At 36.1% G+C, this 18263-nt stretch overlaps 1 protein-coding gene across 1 annotated transcript in view; it reads left to right on the forward strand.

The window, feature by feature from the left end:
- Positions 1 to 18263, forward strand: part of COL28A1 (collagen type XXVIII alpha 1 chain) — a 124490-nt gene that overhangs the window by 4092 nt on the left and 102135 nt on the right. Inside the window, exons 2-5 of the mRNA XM_053698402.1 lie at positions 949 to 1103; positions 2100 to 2668; positions 5167 to 5187; positions 11055 to 11114. Coding sequence (XP_053554377.1) covers positions 956 to 1103; positions 2100 to 2668; positions 5167 to 5187; positions 11055 to 11114 — 798 coding nt within the window. The 5' untranslated portion in view covers positions 949 to 955. The remainder of the gene's footprint in view (positions 1 to 948; positions 1104 to 2099; positions 2669 to 5166; positions 5188 to 11054; positions 11115 to 18263) is intronic.

Here is an 18263-nt window from a genome sequence, read left to right on the forward strand (position 1 = left end):
TTTTCAAGGTCTTCCCACCATTAAGAATGAGAAAATGTTTACCATTAGTAAGACCAGTGCTCCCTAGTGGTAACTGCTGCTCCTAGGCTGCATATACCTAAAGTGTAGGGAAGCACTTTTCCAAACTAAACACAAGGGGGCGATCACAATCTATTAGAAAAAAACTTTTCTTGTGTTTTTTTTTATTTTAACAGAAAAACACCATTAAAGTCTATGGGTATTTTTGTAGATAAATTAAATTATATGTTTTTTCTAAAGGATTGTGATTGACCTCCAGGTTAGAGAAACAAATCACAGAGAGTTATAAATAGTCATCTTGGATATAAATAGTCCTCCTGGGTAATGAACTACAAGTCTGTGCCTAATAAATTGTGATTATAAATATTTCAGTCACTTGATCTGTACTAAAGTTCCTTGATTTTGATAAATAGCAAAGTGGATTCCAAAAACGATTTACTAGCATTTATTTGTAAACAGATATCACTATAGTTATGACAATGCTGATACGATTCGTATTAAAGGGACATTTAACACCACAAGAGTATTTTGCACTCTTTTCATGTAAAAGTGATGGTCTTCTAAGTCTCACTGGAAATGCACACTGCAGGTTTCTCAAGGCTAAACTTGCTACATATCTGTTCCTTATTAGTCTTAGCAAAATTTATCTGATAATAAACTTAAAGGCAATGTATGTTTTGCTATCATAATCACCATGGCTATCCTAATCCACTCTGATAACAAGTCCAGACTAGCTTATCCAAATAAAGTGATGGGCAGAGTCTGGCTACTGAAAAACAATTGCAGCAAACAAGGTGTTTGTTTTTGGCTATAACAAGACAACTGAAATATTTAATGTCTCTGTAAGCTGTATTTAAGATAGTAATAAAATAAACTTCTTGGTTTTTTTTCTATACTATATGGTATAACTTTTTTTAATCTTTGTTTTAGGACAACCATGTTTCCATGGGTTTGGTGCCTCCTGTTTTTATTAGATGTCCGAACATATGTTGCCCAGAGCTTCACTGAAGAAAGACGAGTTGGAAGATATAGGCCGAAAGCTTTAACATCAACTCCTGTAGAAAAAATAAATCTCAGCGATCAAGGTGACACTTTAATCTCTAACTCATCTAAATGTTTACCCAGAAATTTCAGGTTATAAGGGGCTATGGTTGTGACAACAATAAAGTATCCTTAGTGATTGATGTACCATAAGAGGATAGGATTAAAAAAAATGAAGTACAGATATTTGAACTATACAATTTATTTTCATCTGGAAGAGTAAAGAGCTGTAGGATACATTACCCAAAGGTGCCTAAATCCTGTCCTCAGGGCTATAAACAATATTCTACTTCTTACTGCCTTCTCCTTGATAAACAGCCCATTATCCCTCTGCACTGGATAAGTCATAGTAACTAAACATGATTGATTGTCTGTGTTAAAGATATTCTATTGAGTATGGAACAAAATGCAGAGGGCGCCACATTGTGTGTTACTATATAAGTGCAATGCAGAGCCAAAATGAAAACTCACTCTACACTACTACAATAGGGCTATATGAACTAGATGTTATTCACAGTATCCCAGCAAGCCATTGGTGCAGTGCCTTTTTGTTAAGGTTACTGCATGTGATAAGCAATAGTCTTAGGCTGTTTCCTATATGTTACATAGCAGGAGTGAAACGCATAGTTATTTATGATCACTAATACAACAACTGTACAACAAATTAGTGCATGCCAATTTTGAATGTCCCTTTAAAGTGGATTTTAGAAACAAAAAGGTGAGGCAATGTTCAAAATCCAATGTTCAAGTGGAAACCCTTAGCTGAGGTTCAGTATGTTTGGTTGTGCAGATGAGCTTCACAATTATCTATTCTGTAGTCTTGTATTCCTAATGTGTTTTGCAGTTATTGTTGTATGCATTATATTAGTTAAATGATAATAATATTTATCTGTGAATATATATATATATATATATAATATGAGATATTTTTATGTTGGAGAAGTTTTGTGATCTAACCTGAGGGTGAAACAGAGAAACACTAAATGGCTAACACTGATTTGTTGAGAAAACAAATAATGTCATGTGATCTTTCATTTTAGATGAAGACTGCATTCTGGAAATGGCCTTCTTGCTGGATAGCTCAGAAAGTGCAAAGGACTACAATCATAACGAAGAAAAAAAATTTGTATTGCAAATGGTGGACAAGTTGAAAGGAATTCAGCTTGGTTCAGGCCGTCCATTCAGCTGGAGAATGGCCTTAATTCAGTATAGCAGTACTGTACAGATAGAGCAAACATTCAGAGACTGGAAAGGCCCTGATAATTTTAAAACCCGTGTTTCTCCAATAACATATATTGGTCATGGTACCTTTACATCTTATGCTATAACCAACCTAACACAATTATACATGAATGAAGGTACTCAGAAAAGTGTTAGAGTGGCTATCCTGATAACAGACGGTGTAGATCACCCAAGAAACCCTGACATTTTTGCAGCCACATCTACTGCCAAACTTCATAATATTAAGTTCTTTATTTTGGGTATGACTGCAGTAGCAAAGGAAACAGCCAATGCTGCAAAACTTCGTTTGTTGGCAAGTGTCCCTGCAAATCGGTTTGTGTTTCACCTACAGGAAAGCGACGTTATAGACAAAATACTTAATGAAGTGGTATGTAGCCCTCTGTTTACAATCATTTCATTATAGAATTGTAATTTATACATATGTGTATTTGACAGCTAGTGAGTTTCATGGACTTGATGTTTGTTTTTGTTAAGTCTAACATTGTCATAAGGAGAAAATGTTTGCTAAGGAAAACTGTATATCATTGTGTCAATTAATTCTTTATCTCATTTTGTGAAAAAAATTAAAATGGCTGTAGATAAATAATTTTACCATTATTTAATTTATTTTATTATTTGCCCTTAGTTAAGTGCTCTCCATCATTCTTGTATGAAAATGGCCCTGGGGAATTTTGTCTTCTTATGGGTGATGGGGGCTACCAGACATGGACCCCTTGCCCACTATACCTAGAGGGATATAGCAGCACCTCTGCTGTAAAAATCCTTAGTTCAGAGGAGAATTGCCTGGTATTTTAGGGCTGGTTTGTCCTTGTGGGTGGGATCAGGCAGATATACTGAAGAAAAGTTTTCTTCTGTGAAAAGCACATATTGGGTTTTCTATAACCAGAAAAAATATCAAAAATGTTATCAAACATTTCAGCTTTTGCCAATTAGAACATATTGTACGAATATAGTCATCATGTCCTGTTATGTGGTCTATATAATTTGTTAATCAATAAGTCATCATAATACAAATCATTCATTTAACTAATGCGGACAATTATGAAAATAAAATATTTTAGCCAAAATATGCTGCTATATTGTGCTGGCTAAGAATTGATTATTTACTTTCTATTTGGAACTTTTATTGTTTTGCATAATTTTTCAAATGAGTAAATTGTCTCACAACTTTGCACATTTTCAGTAAAGAACACAACTCCCCAACCCCTTCAGTTTGTACATATTTGTATTTTCTACACGCTCTAAAGTACTAGCAAAAATAAAACTGCCATAAAACATTATTCTATACACAAAATGAATTAATATAATATCACTGGGATGGCAGAATAGGGGTTTTCACAAATACCCCTTTATTGCAAGTATTTAAACGGGCAACAAAACATATTTCACGATTCAGCTAAAGTATAAATTTAAAAAAACTTTCAAACGTACTTTTATGAAAAAAAATACGACGACAACAAAATGATTGAGATAAAATATGTTAATTGGAAACATTTTAAAAAATTGTATGCTCTGTCTGAGATGTTGCCTTTCAGTAAAGAGACCCCCAAAATATAGTAATAATAGTTGCAGACTTACTGTATAGGGAGCAGATGACTGCTTAGTCTTGACACATGAGATCACTGTGAGTGTGAAATGCAGCAGTCTTGAATGCAAATCATATTGTAGTTCCTTAGCTAATGCCTAATAACTGACACATGTGTTAAGGTTCTAGTAATTGTAATCCACTTAACCCTAATGCTGCAGACAGTATTCAATTATTAGAGCAGTTCAGGTCAGGACCATAAACAAATCTTGCTTTTGGTAAAAAAAAAAAGCTTGTCTCCCACTACCTAGAAAGCCAAAAACAAATGATGTATCCTAGGTTATCAAAATAACCTAACCCAGCTATTTGTTTGCAGAATCTTGAAAATGTAACTTACAGAAATATTTATCTCCTGTTAGTTTCAATATAAATGTAAACTTGTTTAATTCCTTGCCTTTGTATACGTGACAGGCATGATGATACAGATTATTTAATAGCACAAAGAAACAAGAAGAGAAGGTGCCACAATGGTGCAATATCACTCGGTGGGAAAAAGATATGCACAAGAATAATCACATTATACTCAATATTCAGAGCACTTAAAGTACCAGAAAAGCATGCTGCAGCTGAACTTTCACAAGCTGTTTAGAAAGCCCCCACAGGGGTATCTGATTCCGATCTAGCCCAAAGATTCTCCCGGCCATTAGCACAGGTGCACTCGTAGTGGATTAGGCAAACTGCTGTCAAACAGTTAGCGATTTGGGTCTCGCCGTATCAGGATAGTGTTAAAAGAACATAAAATAGTGCTGCTGTGTCTAAAAGCAATTACTTTAATAAAAGTTAAAACTTCACAACGCGTTTCCCAGTCAAACAAGGACTGCTTCCTCAGCTGTATTAGTATTAGGATCACATCACCTTATTGTATCACCATTTTTTATACTAGTTCTTGATTTGTTTGTGTGTTATGTATTTTATAGTATTGTTACTATCACTGTGATACTCAGTTCTGCACATTATCATCACTAGTTATTTTATTGCACTAGGAGAGGCATTCAGTTTTTTGTAATTAATACAGATTATTTAAGGCCTTAGGTGTGAGTTTTATATGCTGACATAGTTAAATATTGAGGTAATAATTTGGAATAAAGCAAATGCAAATAATAAAATGATTTTTTAGAAATAAAAATGCCTTTTCTAAGAAGTCAAAGGATTACCTGTGCTATTCTAATACATAGAACATTGTTACTTTAAACTGTTAATTTATGCAATGCATCAGCAATACATTTCTCTTAAATATTTTACTAACATTTGTCTTTTCTTTATTTTTATGTTTTCTCTAGAAAGTGCTAGCAGAAGAAGGGGTGAGTTATATGTCAATAATGCAACTAATTAATGTTTTCAGCTTCTGTCCTGTTTTTTAATTAAGTTTATATTTACAAAAACTTTTAGAAAGCAATCTCTAAGTATTTACATTTCTGCACATAAAAAATAAATAAATATATTTTTCTCTATCTGTCTATAATCTATGTATCGGCTAGATCACGAGTTTTGTCGGTAAGGCTGTGCGTTGCTAACGCTCCTTTTTTTCTTACCGCTCCCTTTAAACAACGCTGGTATTACGAGTTTTCTGCAAGCCGGCGTTAGCCTCAGAAAAGTGAGCGTTGAGCAAAATATAGCTTCACATCTCACCTCGATACCAGCTTTGCTTACAGTAGTGGTAAGATGACAAAATGTGCTTGTACACGATTTCCCCATAGGAAACAATGGGGCTGAGCTGGGTGAAAAAAAAACTAACACCTGCAAAAAAGCAGCGTTCAGCTCCTAACGCAGCCCCATTGTTTCCTATGGGGAAATACATTTTATGTCTACACCTAACACCCTAACATGAACCCAGAGTCTAAACACCCCTAATCTTACACTTATTAACCCCTAATCTGCCGCCCCCGCTATTGCTGACACCTACATTATATTATTAACCCCTAATCTGCCGCTCTGGACACCGCCGCCACCTACATTATACTTATAAACCCCTAATCTGCTGCCCCCAACATCGCCGACACCTAAATTATATTTATTAACCCCTAATCTGCCCCCCCCAACGTCACCGCAACTATATTAAATTTATTAACCCCTAATCTGCCGCCGCCAACGTCGCCACCACTATAATAAAGTTATTAACCCCTTAACCTAAGTCTAACCCTAACCCTAACCCCCCTTAACTTAAATATAATTTAAATTAAACAAAATTAATTTAACAGAATTAAATAAATTAATCCTATTTAAAACTAAATACTTACCGATAAAATAAACCCTAAGATAGCTACAATATAACTAATAGTTACATTTGTAGCTAGCTTAGGGTTTATTTTTATTTTACAGGCAACTTTGTATTTATTTTAACTAGGTACAATAGTTATTAAATAGTTATTAACTATTAAATAACTACCTAGCTAAAATAAGTACAAAATTACCTGTAAAATAAATCCTAACCTAAGTTACAATTACACCTAACACTACACTATCATTAAACTAATTACCTAAACTACCTACAATTAATTACAATTAAATTAAATAAACTGAATTACGAAAAACCCCCACTAAATTACAGAAAATAGAAAAAGAATTACAAGAATTTTAAACTAATTACACCTAATCTAATCCCCCAATAAAATAAAAAAAAAACCCAAAATAAAAAAAATTCCCTACCCTATACTAAATTACAAATAGCCCTTAAAAGGGCCTTTTGCGGGGCATTGCCCCAAAGTAATCAGCTCTTTTACCTGTAAAAAAAAATACAATACCCCCCCAACATTACAACCCACCACCCACACACTCCTACTCTAAAACCCACCCAACCCCCCCTTAAAAAAACCTAACACTAACCCCCTGAAGATCACCCTACCTTGAGCCATCTTCACCCAGTTGGGCACAATTGGTCCTCCAGAGGGTCCGAAGTCTTCATCCGATCGGGGCAGAAGAGGTCCTCCAGACGGCAGAAGGCTTCATCCAGGCGGCATCTTCTATCTTCATCCTTCTGGACCGGAGCGGGTCCATCTTCAATCCAGCCGATGCGGAGCATCCTCTTCAAACAAAGTCCTAACGAAGAATGAAGGTTCCTTTAAATGACGTCATCCAAGATGGCGTCCCTTGAATTCCGATTGGCTGATAGAATCCTATCAGCCAATCGGAATTAAGGTAGGAAAAATCCTATTGGTTGATGCTATCAGCCAATCGGATTGAATTTCAATCCGATTGGCTGATCCAATCAGCCAATAGGATTGACCTCGCATTCTATTGGCTGATTGGAACAGCCAATAGAATGCGAGGTCAATCCTATTGGCTGATTGGATCAGCCAATCGGATTGAACTTCAATCCGATTGGATGATTACATCAGCCAATAGGATTTTTCCTACCTTAATTCCGATTGGCTGATAGGATTCTATCAGCCAATCGGAATTCAAGGGACGCCATCTTGGATGACATTATTTAAAGGAACCTTCATTCTTCGTTAGGACTTTGTTTGAAGAGGATGCTCCGCATCGGCTGGATTGAAGATGGACCCGCTCCGCTCCGGAAGGATGAAGATAGAAGATGCCGCCTGGATGAAGCCTTCTGCCGTCTGGAGGACCTCTTCTGCCCCGATTGGATGAAGACTTCGGACCCTCTGGAGGACTACTTGTGCCTGGCTGGGTGAAGACGGCTCAAGGTAGGGTGATCTTCAGGGGGTTAGTGTTAGGTTTTTTTAAGGGGGGATTGGGTGAGTTATAGAGTAGAGGTGTGTGGGTGGTGGGTTGTAATGTTGGGGGGTATTGTATTTTTTTTACAGGTAAAAGAGCTGATTACTTTGGGGCAATGTTCTGCAAAAGGCCCTTTTAAGGGCTATTTGTAATTTAGTATAGGGTAGGGAAAATTTTTTATTTTGGTGGGCTTTTTTATTTTATTGGGGGATTAGATTAGGTGTAATTAGTTTAAAATTCTTGTAATTCTTTTTTTATTTTCTGTAATTTAGTGGGGGGGGTTCGTAATTTACTTTATTTCATTTAATTGTAATTAATTGTAGGTAGTTCAGGCAATTAGTTTAATGATAGTGTAGTGTTAGGTGTAATTGTAACTTAGGTTAGGATTTATTTTACAGGTAATTTTGTACTTATTTTAGCTAGGTAGTTATTAAATAGTTAATAACTATTTCATAATTAGTCTACCTAGTTAAAATAAATACAAAGTTGCCTGTAAAATAAAAATAAATCCTAAGCTAGCTACAATGTAACTATTAGTTATATTGTAGCTAGCTTAGGGTTTATTTTATCGGTAAGTATTTAGTTTTAAATAGGATTAATTTATTTAATTATGTTAAATTTATTTTGTTTAATTTAAATTATATTTAAGTTAGGGAGGGTTAGACTTAGGGTTAGACTTAGGTTTAGGGGTTAATAAATTTATTATAGTAGCGGTGACGTTGGGGTTGGAAGATTAGGGGTTAATAAATGTAGGTAGGTGTCTGCGACTTTGGGGGGGCAGATTAGGGTTTAATAAATATAATGTAGGTGTCGGCGATGTTAGGGGCAGCAGATTAGGGGTTCATAGGTATAATGTAGGTGGCGGCAATGTCCGGTCGGCAGATTAGGGGTTAAAAAAATTTATTTTAGTCTTTGCGAGTTGGGGGGGGCCTCGGTTTAGGGGTTAATAGGTAGTTTATGGGTGTTAGTGTACTTTGTAGCACTTTAGTTAAGAACTTTATGTTCCGGCGTTAGCCCATAAAACTCTTAACTACTGACTTTCAAATGCGTTAGGAGTCTGGACAGGAGAGGGTCTACCGCTCACTTCTTCCAAGACTCACAATACCAGTGTTATGGTATAACCCGGATATCAAGGGTTAATACCAGATGAAAGATGTCCTGAATATGGGATCAGCAACACACAACCCAGCTAATTCCCCCCCCAAACATGAGACCAAGCTCCACATTGAAGGTAAAACTGAATGTACTTTATTGAGGGCTATATGCCCAGTATTTATGCAGGTCTGAGACCAGATGGGGGGTTGGAAGAGTATTGTACATTAGATAGAGGGAAGACGCCCTTTGACATGATACAATAGAATTACATTTCTTAACCAAATAAACAATTTAAACACAAGAAAACAATGGAGTCCTTCTTATCATCTGGCAGTCTGCTCTCTGGAGGTGATTAAACAATGTGAACGCTTATCACTTAAACTTAATTACAGTAAACAATGCTGCTGCCAGGAAACCTGTCTTTAGAAAATAGCTTCTCAAAGCTGAACAAAGTTAACCCTTCCAGTACTGACAGAGGGGTCTGTCACACAAGCATTAGGCAAATCCCATTAAAAAGATAGGATATGCAATTGACGTAAGGGGATTTGCGGTAGCCTCGAGTCGCGGAAAAAAAGTGAGCGGTACACCTGTACCTGCCAGACTCGTAATACCAGTGGGCGGTAAAAAGCAGCGTTAGGACCCCTTAATGCTGCTTTTTTACCCTAACGCCAAACTCATGATCTAGCCGTATGTATTTATCTATATATTTATCTATCTATATATCTATCTATATCTCTATCTATTTATACCTATCTCTATCTATTTCTATCTATCCATCTATTATCTATCTATCTATGTATCATCCATTCATCCATCTGTCTATCCATCTATTATATTTCATTTAAAGGGTAAAGATAAGGCTAATGGATTAAAATGATACAGCCATGAGATTAGTCACATATGGATAAGGACTATCCATTTGACAACTGTACAGGGCATTTAACTCATTTTTACAAGCCATGGGAGCCGTAATGGTCCTTTGGAAATTATTTAATTTAACAATTTGGTCAAGAGATTTTGGGCCAGATTATGAGTGGAGCGCTATTGTTATTACGAGGAGCATAAACGCAATTGTGAAATTGCGGTGTTCGCTTAAATCCATATTACAAATGGCGCTCTGTTTAAATTACCGCTCCCCATATTTTCTATGGGTGATGTTGAACAGTAATGTCTGCTCCTATTACAAGTTGAAAGTATAGTCTAGTAAAAGGATAGTCTAGTAAAATTAAACATTCATGATTCAGATAGAACATGCAATTATTGGCAACTTTCTCATTTACTCCTATTATCAACTTTTCTTCATTCTCTTGGTATCTTTATTTGAAAAAGCAAGAATGTAAGCTTAGGAGCCGACCCACTTTTGGTTCAGGACCTGGGTTGCGCTTATTGGTGGTTACATTTAGACAACAATCAGCAAGCGCTACCCAAGTGCTGAACCAAAAATGAGCTGGCTCTTGAGCTTACATTCTTTCTTTTTCAAATAAAGATAGCAAGAGAATGAAGAAAAAATGATAATAGGAGTCAATTAGAAAGTTGTGTAAAATTGCTTGCTCTATCTAAACCATGAAAGTTTAATTTTAATCAGACTATCCCTTTAAAGGTTGCGTTAAAAGTTTGGCCAGAGGAAACAGTTGCACTAAACTAGTGTATTAACCTCTAAACTGCCACAACCCCCATCGCAAAGTAACCCATTACACTATTAACCCGTGAACTGCCAAACCCCCATCGCAAAGTAAACTACTACACTATTAACCCCTAAAACACCATACACCCCAATCGCAAAGTATCCCACTACACTATTAACTCCTAAACCACTACAACCCCCATCGTAAAGTAACCCACTATACTATTAACCCTTAAACCTCCACAATCCCTATCGCAAAGTAACCCACAACACTATTGACCCCTAAACCACCACAACCCCCATCGCAAAGAAACCTACTAACATCTAAATCCCTTAACCTAACACCCCTAGGTTACCCCAGAACAGAGTAACCTTACCGTAAAAACATTTTTAAAAAAACTACCATTCCAAAAAAAATCTACCATTACAAAAAATAACAAATTACCAAAAATAAAACCACACTGACAAAAAACAACCCAAAATAAAAAAAACTATTCTATCACTAAACTACAGATATTGCCCTTCAAAGGGCCTTTTTTAGGGCATTGCCCTAAAGTATGAGTTAGCTTGCGAGCGTGGACAGTATTTACCGCTCGACTCTTAATCTAGCGCTTTGTAGGTAAAATAAGCAGATTATTCATTTTATATATGATTTATGATACTTAGCTAATATATGTTAGCTACAACAATCTAAGTAATATTGCAGTATTTAACTTCTAAATAGCAATGAAGTTGCAAGTTTCTCGGTAGTAATCATATTTTCTTTTTTAGTGTGCCCGTGCACCTGTCTGCGCATGTGAGAAGGGGGAAAGAGGACTCCCAGGATCTGCTGTGAGTACATTCTAATAAATTAAATTTAATTATGACTTTCTCTAGACCAAAATGTGCACCATTAAAGATGTATCTCTCTTAATATCTTTGGAATATATGTAACAAATGCAGAGCAGTGTCCTATTCACCTAGAACCACATACTGGCAGTTACTCTATACTGTAGTATAAGGGATAGCTCAGTGTTGATTGCCATGAATTAATCTGTCTCTTAATACCAACCACACCTGGCATCCAAAAAAAGACTTTTGCAGACTTATAAAAGAAAGAGGGTGCTTTACATTTTAATGTTGTTATTCTTTATAACACTGAAATATAAAGTACTCTCATGCTTTTATAATTCTGCATAAGAAATTGTTAAATGGACTTAAAACCCAAGGGGCCGATTTAACAATGTCCGCCACACATCGATAAATGCTGACAGCATACGCTGTTGGCATTTATCATTGCACAAGGATTTCTAGTCAAATGATTGTGCAATTCCACCATCTGCACATTCGCGGCCAATCGGCCGCTAGCAGGGGTTGTCAATCAACCCGATCGTATCTGATTGTGCGGATTGCTGTCCACTGCCTCATAGGAGGGGGATGAGTTAAGAAGCAGCAGTGTTAAGACCGCTGCTTCTTAATTACTTTTTCCAGCGAGCCTGAAGGCTTGCGTGGAAGCAACTGCATTCGGGGGTTGATAAATCGGCCTCCAAATTTATCTCATTATTCAGATAGAACATACAATTTTAAACAACTTTCTAATTTACTTCTATTATCAAATTTTCTTCGTTTTTTGTTATCCTTTGTTAAAAAGCGGGAAAGTAACTTCAGGAGTGTGCACGTGTCTGCAGTACTACATTGCAGCAGTTTTGCAACAATATTATACATTAGCAAGAGCACTAGATGGCAGCACTATTTCCTGTCATCTAGTGCTCCAGACATGTGCACACTACCTATCTAGATATCTCTTTAACAAAGACAAAAAAAAGGGAACAAAGCAAATTTGATAATAGAAGTAAATTGGAATTTTTTTTAAAATTGTATTCCCTATCTGAATCATGTAAGAAAAATGTTGGGTTTTATGTCCCTTTAAAGACTGATAGAACCTATTTTTGTATTGCAAATTAAATTATTAACTTTGATGCCCCCATTAATGTGTATCATCCTACTTTTAATGAGCATAGATGCAGCAAGAATTACTTAACACATCTTAATATATTTAATTTTGGAAAATATGCAGTTTATCTTGCTGCTGTAAGCTTTCTATTATGGAATACAAGCATGGGCAATAATATAGATAACTTAAAAGCCAGACATATTCATTAGGAGTCACAGAGAAGATGTAATATACCTCTAAAAATATTTAAGACTATGAAGAGCATTGTCAGGAACTGAGAACATAATTATTTTGGCAAAAGACTGATTAAGCACTGCACATCCACGGGCATCCTCAGAATTCTTTCCTGGGAGGTTGAAAAATATGCCCCAAACAAAATAATATAATTGGCAATAATGCAACAAGGGAGAATTGTTTGTTGTATATTTGTAGCATCAAAAGAGTTACTCAAGTGGGTGATTATGGTGATTATGATTTTGTCGAGTGGGCCATCCTCTGATGAGGAAACTGGGACAATGAGTTTCGTTCCAGAGGCTGTCACTCATAATGCCCCACCTCCTCCCATGTTAGGTAATGTTAGTATATTCACATCAGAAACTGAGGGACCAACAGATAGTGTGTAAATAAAGATGAACAGTCCAACCAGGTCTCCACCACCAAGACTAGATAATATCCAGAAAACCAAAAGAGGAAGGCAGCAATAGTGGGATAAAAATATTTATTCAGCACACAGAGCGCAACGTTTTGGGAGTGAACCTCCCTTAATCATGCAATGAAACACACTGATACAAAGTATCCTTAAATACCTTACCACCACAAGGGGGCAGTAGTAGGTATTCACAAAATTAACCATTTCAAGTATTTGAACATTTCAAGTATAGAATATCTAAATATTCTTTGACATAGAGTGAAAAGATATATATAAAAAATTTTTTATCAAAAAACAAAAGAATATACAATTATTAAGAATAAACTTAAAGGGAAATTTGCAGAAAAAATTATGCAGAAAAAAATTATATACATATTGTCATTAGTTTTTATCTTTAATTGAATAAGGAGTATAATATCCCCAAGATCTACTCAGGTACACATCAAAAATTCATTTGCATGCATATATTTACAGAAAAACAGATAGATCCCAGTCCCTGTTCATACCATCTGGTTCCATAGTGCCAAGTTCAAAGATCCAAAAGCATTCTCTTTGCTTTAATAATACATTTCTATCCCCACCCCTTCTTGGTCTAGGGACAAATTCAATGATCTGGAAACGTAACTGATTAACAGCATGTCCCATTTTAGAAAAATGATAAGTAGGTACATCCACAAATTGTGGTATATTCGGATTACATGTCCTTAAAATACCCCAATGTTTTTTAATGATATTCTGAATTTGATGACTATGGGAGTTAAACTCAGAGACAAAGATCATCCGTTGACCTTTAGATTTAGTTTTTTTCTTCTGGGAACCTAAAAGGTTCTCTCTAGGGATATGCGATACAGCATCCATTTCTTTCTTAATCAGGGTCAATGGATAGCCTCTCTCAACAAAGCGTTCCCCCATTTCTCTCAATCTAATATCAAATAGATTTTTATCAGTAACAATGCGACGAACCCTCAGTAACTGAGATCTAGGCAAAGATTTTAAAAGAGCTAATGGATGGGCACTATCAAAATGCAATAAACTATTGCGATCGGTGGGTTTTCTGAAAAGATCAACTTTAATGAAATCATCAACTTTAATGATTTTAGTGTCCAAAAACACCAGTTCCTCCTCACTATAAGTCAAGGTAAATTTCAAATGAGTGGTGGAACTATTCAAGTCATTTACAAAGGATACCAGGGTTCCAACGTCGCCCAACCATATGCCAAAGACATCATTGATGTAGCGCCACCAACAGGCACCACATCGAATGAAGTCCAAATTGGCATAAACAAATTTTTCTTCAAATAAACTCATAAGCAAATTAGCATAGTTAGGGGCAACGTTGGAACCCATGGCAGTGCCCTGTATCTGCAAAAAATAATCGTCCTGAAACAAAAAATAGTTGTAATAAAGAACAAATTCAAGCAAAATAATGAGAAAATCAACTTGTGCCCTGGAAAAATCTCCACTACTACTCAGAACATATTTAACAGCCCCCACACCACTCACATGTGTAATTGAGGTGTATAGGCTTTCAACATCAAGGCTAAACAGTAGAAATTTGCCAGTGCCCAACCCCAAAGCCTCAATTTTTAATAAAAAGTTGCTAGTGTCCCTAAGAAAAGAGTTAGAATTCTACACAAAATGTCTGAAAATTTTATCCAAATAAATAGATATATTAGAAGCCCCGGGTTGCCCTATAGTGTCCAGCATTGGCTCAGTGTCTTCTAATATATTTATTTATTTGGATAAAATTTTAAGACCTTTTGTGGAGAATTCTAACTCTTTTCTTAGGGACACTAGCAACTTTTTATTAAAAATTGAGGCTTTGGGGTTGGCACTGGCAAATTTCTACTGTTTAGCCTTGATGTTGAAAGCCTATACACCTCAATTACACATGTGAGTGGTGTGGGGGCTGTTAAATATGTTCTGAGTAGTAGTGGAGATTTTTCCAGGGCACAAGTTGATTTTCTCATTATTTTGCTTGAATTTGTTCTTTATTACAACTATTTTTTGTTTCAGGACGATTATTTTTTGCAGATACAGGGCACTGCCATGGGTTCCAACGTTGCCCCTAACTATGCTAATTTGCTTATGAGTTTATTTTAAGGAAAATTTGTTTATGCCAATTTGGACTTCATTCGATGCGGTGCCTGTTGGTGGCGCTACATCAATGATGTCTTTGGCATATGGTTGGGCGACGTTGGAACCCTGGTATCCTTTGTAAATGACTTGAATAGTTCCACCACTCATTTGAAATTTACCTTGACTTATAGTGAGGAGGAACTGGTGTTTTTGGACACTAAAATAATTAAAGTTGATGATTTCATTAAAGTTGATCTTTTCAGAAAACCCACCGATCGCAATAGTTTATTGCATTTTGATAGTGCCCATCCATTAGCTCTTTTAAAATCTTTGCCTAGATCTCAGTTACTGAGGGTTTGTCGCATTGTTACTGATAAAAATCTATTTGATATTAGATTGAGAGAAATGGGGGAACGCTTTATTGAGAGAGGCTATCCATTGACCCTGATTAAGAAAGAAATGGATGCTGTATCGCATATCCCTAGAGAGAACCTTTTAGGTTCCCAGAAGAAAAAAACTAAATCTAAAGGTCAACGGATGATCTTTGTCTCTGAGTTTAACTCCCATAGTCATCAAATTCAGAATATCATTAAAAAACATTGGGGTATTTTAAGGACATGTAATCCGAATATACCACAATTTGTGGATGTACCTACTTATCATTTTTCTAAAATGGGACATGCTGTTAATCAGTTACGTTTCCAGATCATTGAATTTGTCCCTAGACCAAGAAGGGGTGGGGATAGAAATGTATTATTAAAGCAAAGAGAATGCTTTTGGATCTTTGAACTTGGCACTATGGAACCAGATGGTATGAACAGGGACTGGGATCTATCTGTTTTTCTGTAAATATATGCATGCAAATGAATTTTTGATGTGTACCTGAGTAGATCTTGGGGATATTATACTCCTTATTCAATTAAAGATAAATACTAATGACAATATGTATATAATTTTTTCTGCATATTTTTTTCTGCAAATTTCCCTTTAAGTTTATTCTTAATAATTGTATATGCTTTTGTTTTTTGATAAAAAAAATTTATATATATCTTTTCACTCTGTGTCAAAGAATATTTAGATATTCTATACTTGAAATGTTCAAATACTTGAAATGGTTAATTTTGTGAATACCTACTACTGCCCCCTTGTGGTGGTAAGGTATTTAAGGATACTTTGTATCAGTGTGTTTCATTGCATGATTAAGGGAGGTTCACTCCCAAAACGTTGCGCTCTGTGTGCTGAATAAATATTTTTATCCCACTATTGCTGCCTTCCTCTTTTGGTTTTCTGGATATTATCTAGTCTTGGTGGTGGAGACCTGGTTGGACTGTTCATCTTTATTTACACACTATCTGTTGGTCCCTCAGTTTCTGATGTGAATATACTAACATTACCTAACATGGGAGGAGGTGGGGCATTATGAGTGACAGCCTCTGGAACGAAACTCATTGTCCCAGTTTCCTCATCAGAGGATGGCCCACTCGACAAAATCATAATCACCATAATCACCCACTTGAGTAACTCTTTTGATGCCAGTTGGACACCATTTTGTAAAATTTGTGCTACAAATATACAACAAACAATTCTCCCTTGTTGCATTATTGCCAATTATATTATTTTGTTTGGGGCATATATTTTTTTGCTTCTGTTTTTTGATAAAAACATTTTTTATATATATCTTTTCACTCTGTGTCAAAGAATATTTAGATATTCTATACTTGAAATGTTCAAATACTTGAAATGGTTAATTTTTTGAATACCTACTACTGCCCCCTTGCGGTGGTAAGGTATTTAAGGATACTTTGTATCAGTGTGTTTCATTGCATGATTAAGGTAGGTTCACTCCCAAAACGTTGCGTTCTGTGTGCTGAATGAACATTTTTATCCCACTATTGCTGCCTTCCTCTTTTGGATTTCTGGACCAACAGATAGAACAGTTAGGTCACGGTCTCAGCCTCCACACAAAGCCCACAGAGGAAATAGATATAAACAGTTTCAAGTAAAAACAGGAGGTATTTTTTTCCACAAGCCTAACAGGATTTTTGTTTGGCCCTGGGGCAACAGAGGGGAGCAGGAGGAGGAATAGGAAGGATGGAAGAACCAACACAAGTGACCAAGAAACAGACATCCCAGAAGGAGCATCATGCTCTCAGGCGAGGGAGAGAAAACAACAAGTACAGGGCACCAATGTGATCAATTTATCTAAAACATCCTGACAGAGGCTGAGATATCAGTACTAGGCTTAGATCTTAATTTTGTACCAACAGCTAGATTTAACATTTTTTACACTATAATAGACTTAAATATGTTCATTAGGATCTTAACTCTCAAGAAATATTTCAAAACAGGACAGGAGACTGATAATGACAATTTACTAATGACAGGGAATAACACAAGCACTCCGTATGATTATTTAAATCTAACTGAAGTTAGTGACTTTTTAAATCTGTACACTTTGGAGATGGAAGGTAGTGTAATAGAACACAATACATATTCCCATGTAGGGTTTAAATAAAAATCCACATTTTATCCCACTCATGTGAGGGGTACAGTGCTGGAATCCTTCCTACAAAAGGGTGGAGGAAGACCTCTTATGATTAAACTCACAAAAGGTTTCTCAAAAAGACAACTTGACACATGATCAAAGGCAGTCAGATAAGGGAGGCTTTATTGTAGTCGTGGATAAATCATACTATGTATTGGAGGCCCAAAGACAACTGGGAGATACTATGGTTTATTCAAAATTATTGAGTGAGCCTACATTTGTACAAAGCTCAATTATATGATTTGCTTGATGATGGCTTTGAACTGGGCATTTTGTATGATCCCACCTTTGATTATCTATATGTGAAAGATCATGTCATTCCCATCTTCCAACACCTCTCCAAAGTTCACAAATTGATCATAGGGGTAAAAGGGAGACCAATAGTCGCAGGTATTGGCTTCCTCTTTGAAAATCTTTCTAATTGGGTGGAGTCGTTGTTACAACCAATGGCATTTAAACTTCCCTCTTACCTACCTAAGGGGCACTAAAACACCTGTTGAAAACATTAGAAGGCTTTTCTTGGCAAGACAACATAAGTTGGTTAATGGTGGATGTGGTTGGCCTATATTGGGCCATTCCACATGATAAAGGACTAGAGGCTGTAGGTTATATGATAGACATTTTGGTGACTATTCTTCTGACTTAAGAGAACATATTTTGAGAGTATTGGAATTTCTATTAACCCACAATTATTTTGAGTTTGGGGGGATGTTCAACCTGCAGAAACGTGGTACAGCTATGGGGACCAAGTTTGCCCCAGCTTACACCAACCTA

The sequence above is a fragment of the Bombina bombina genome, chromosome 1, assembly GCF_027579735.1.
Source record: "Bombina bombina isolate aBomBom1 chromosome 1, aBomBom1.pri, whole genome shotgun sequence".
In the NCBI taxonomy this organism is placed as follows: Eukaryota; Metazoa; Chordata; class Amphibia; order Anura; family Bombinatoridae; genus Bombina; species Bombina bombina.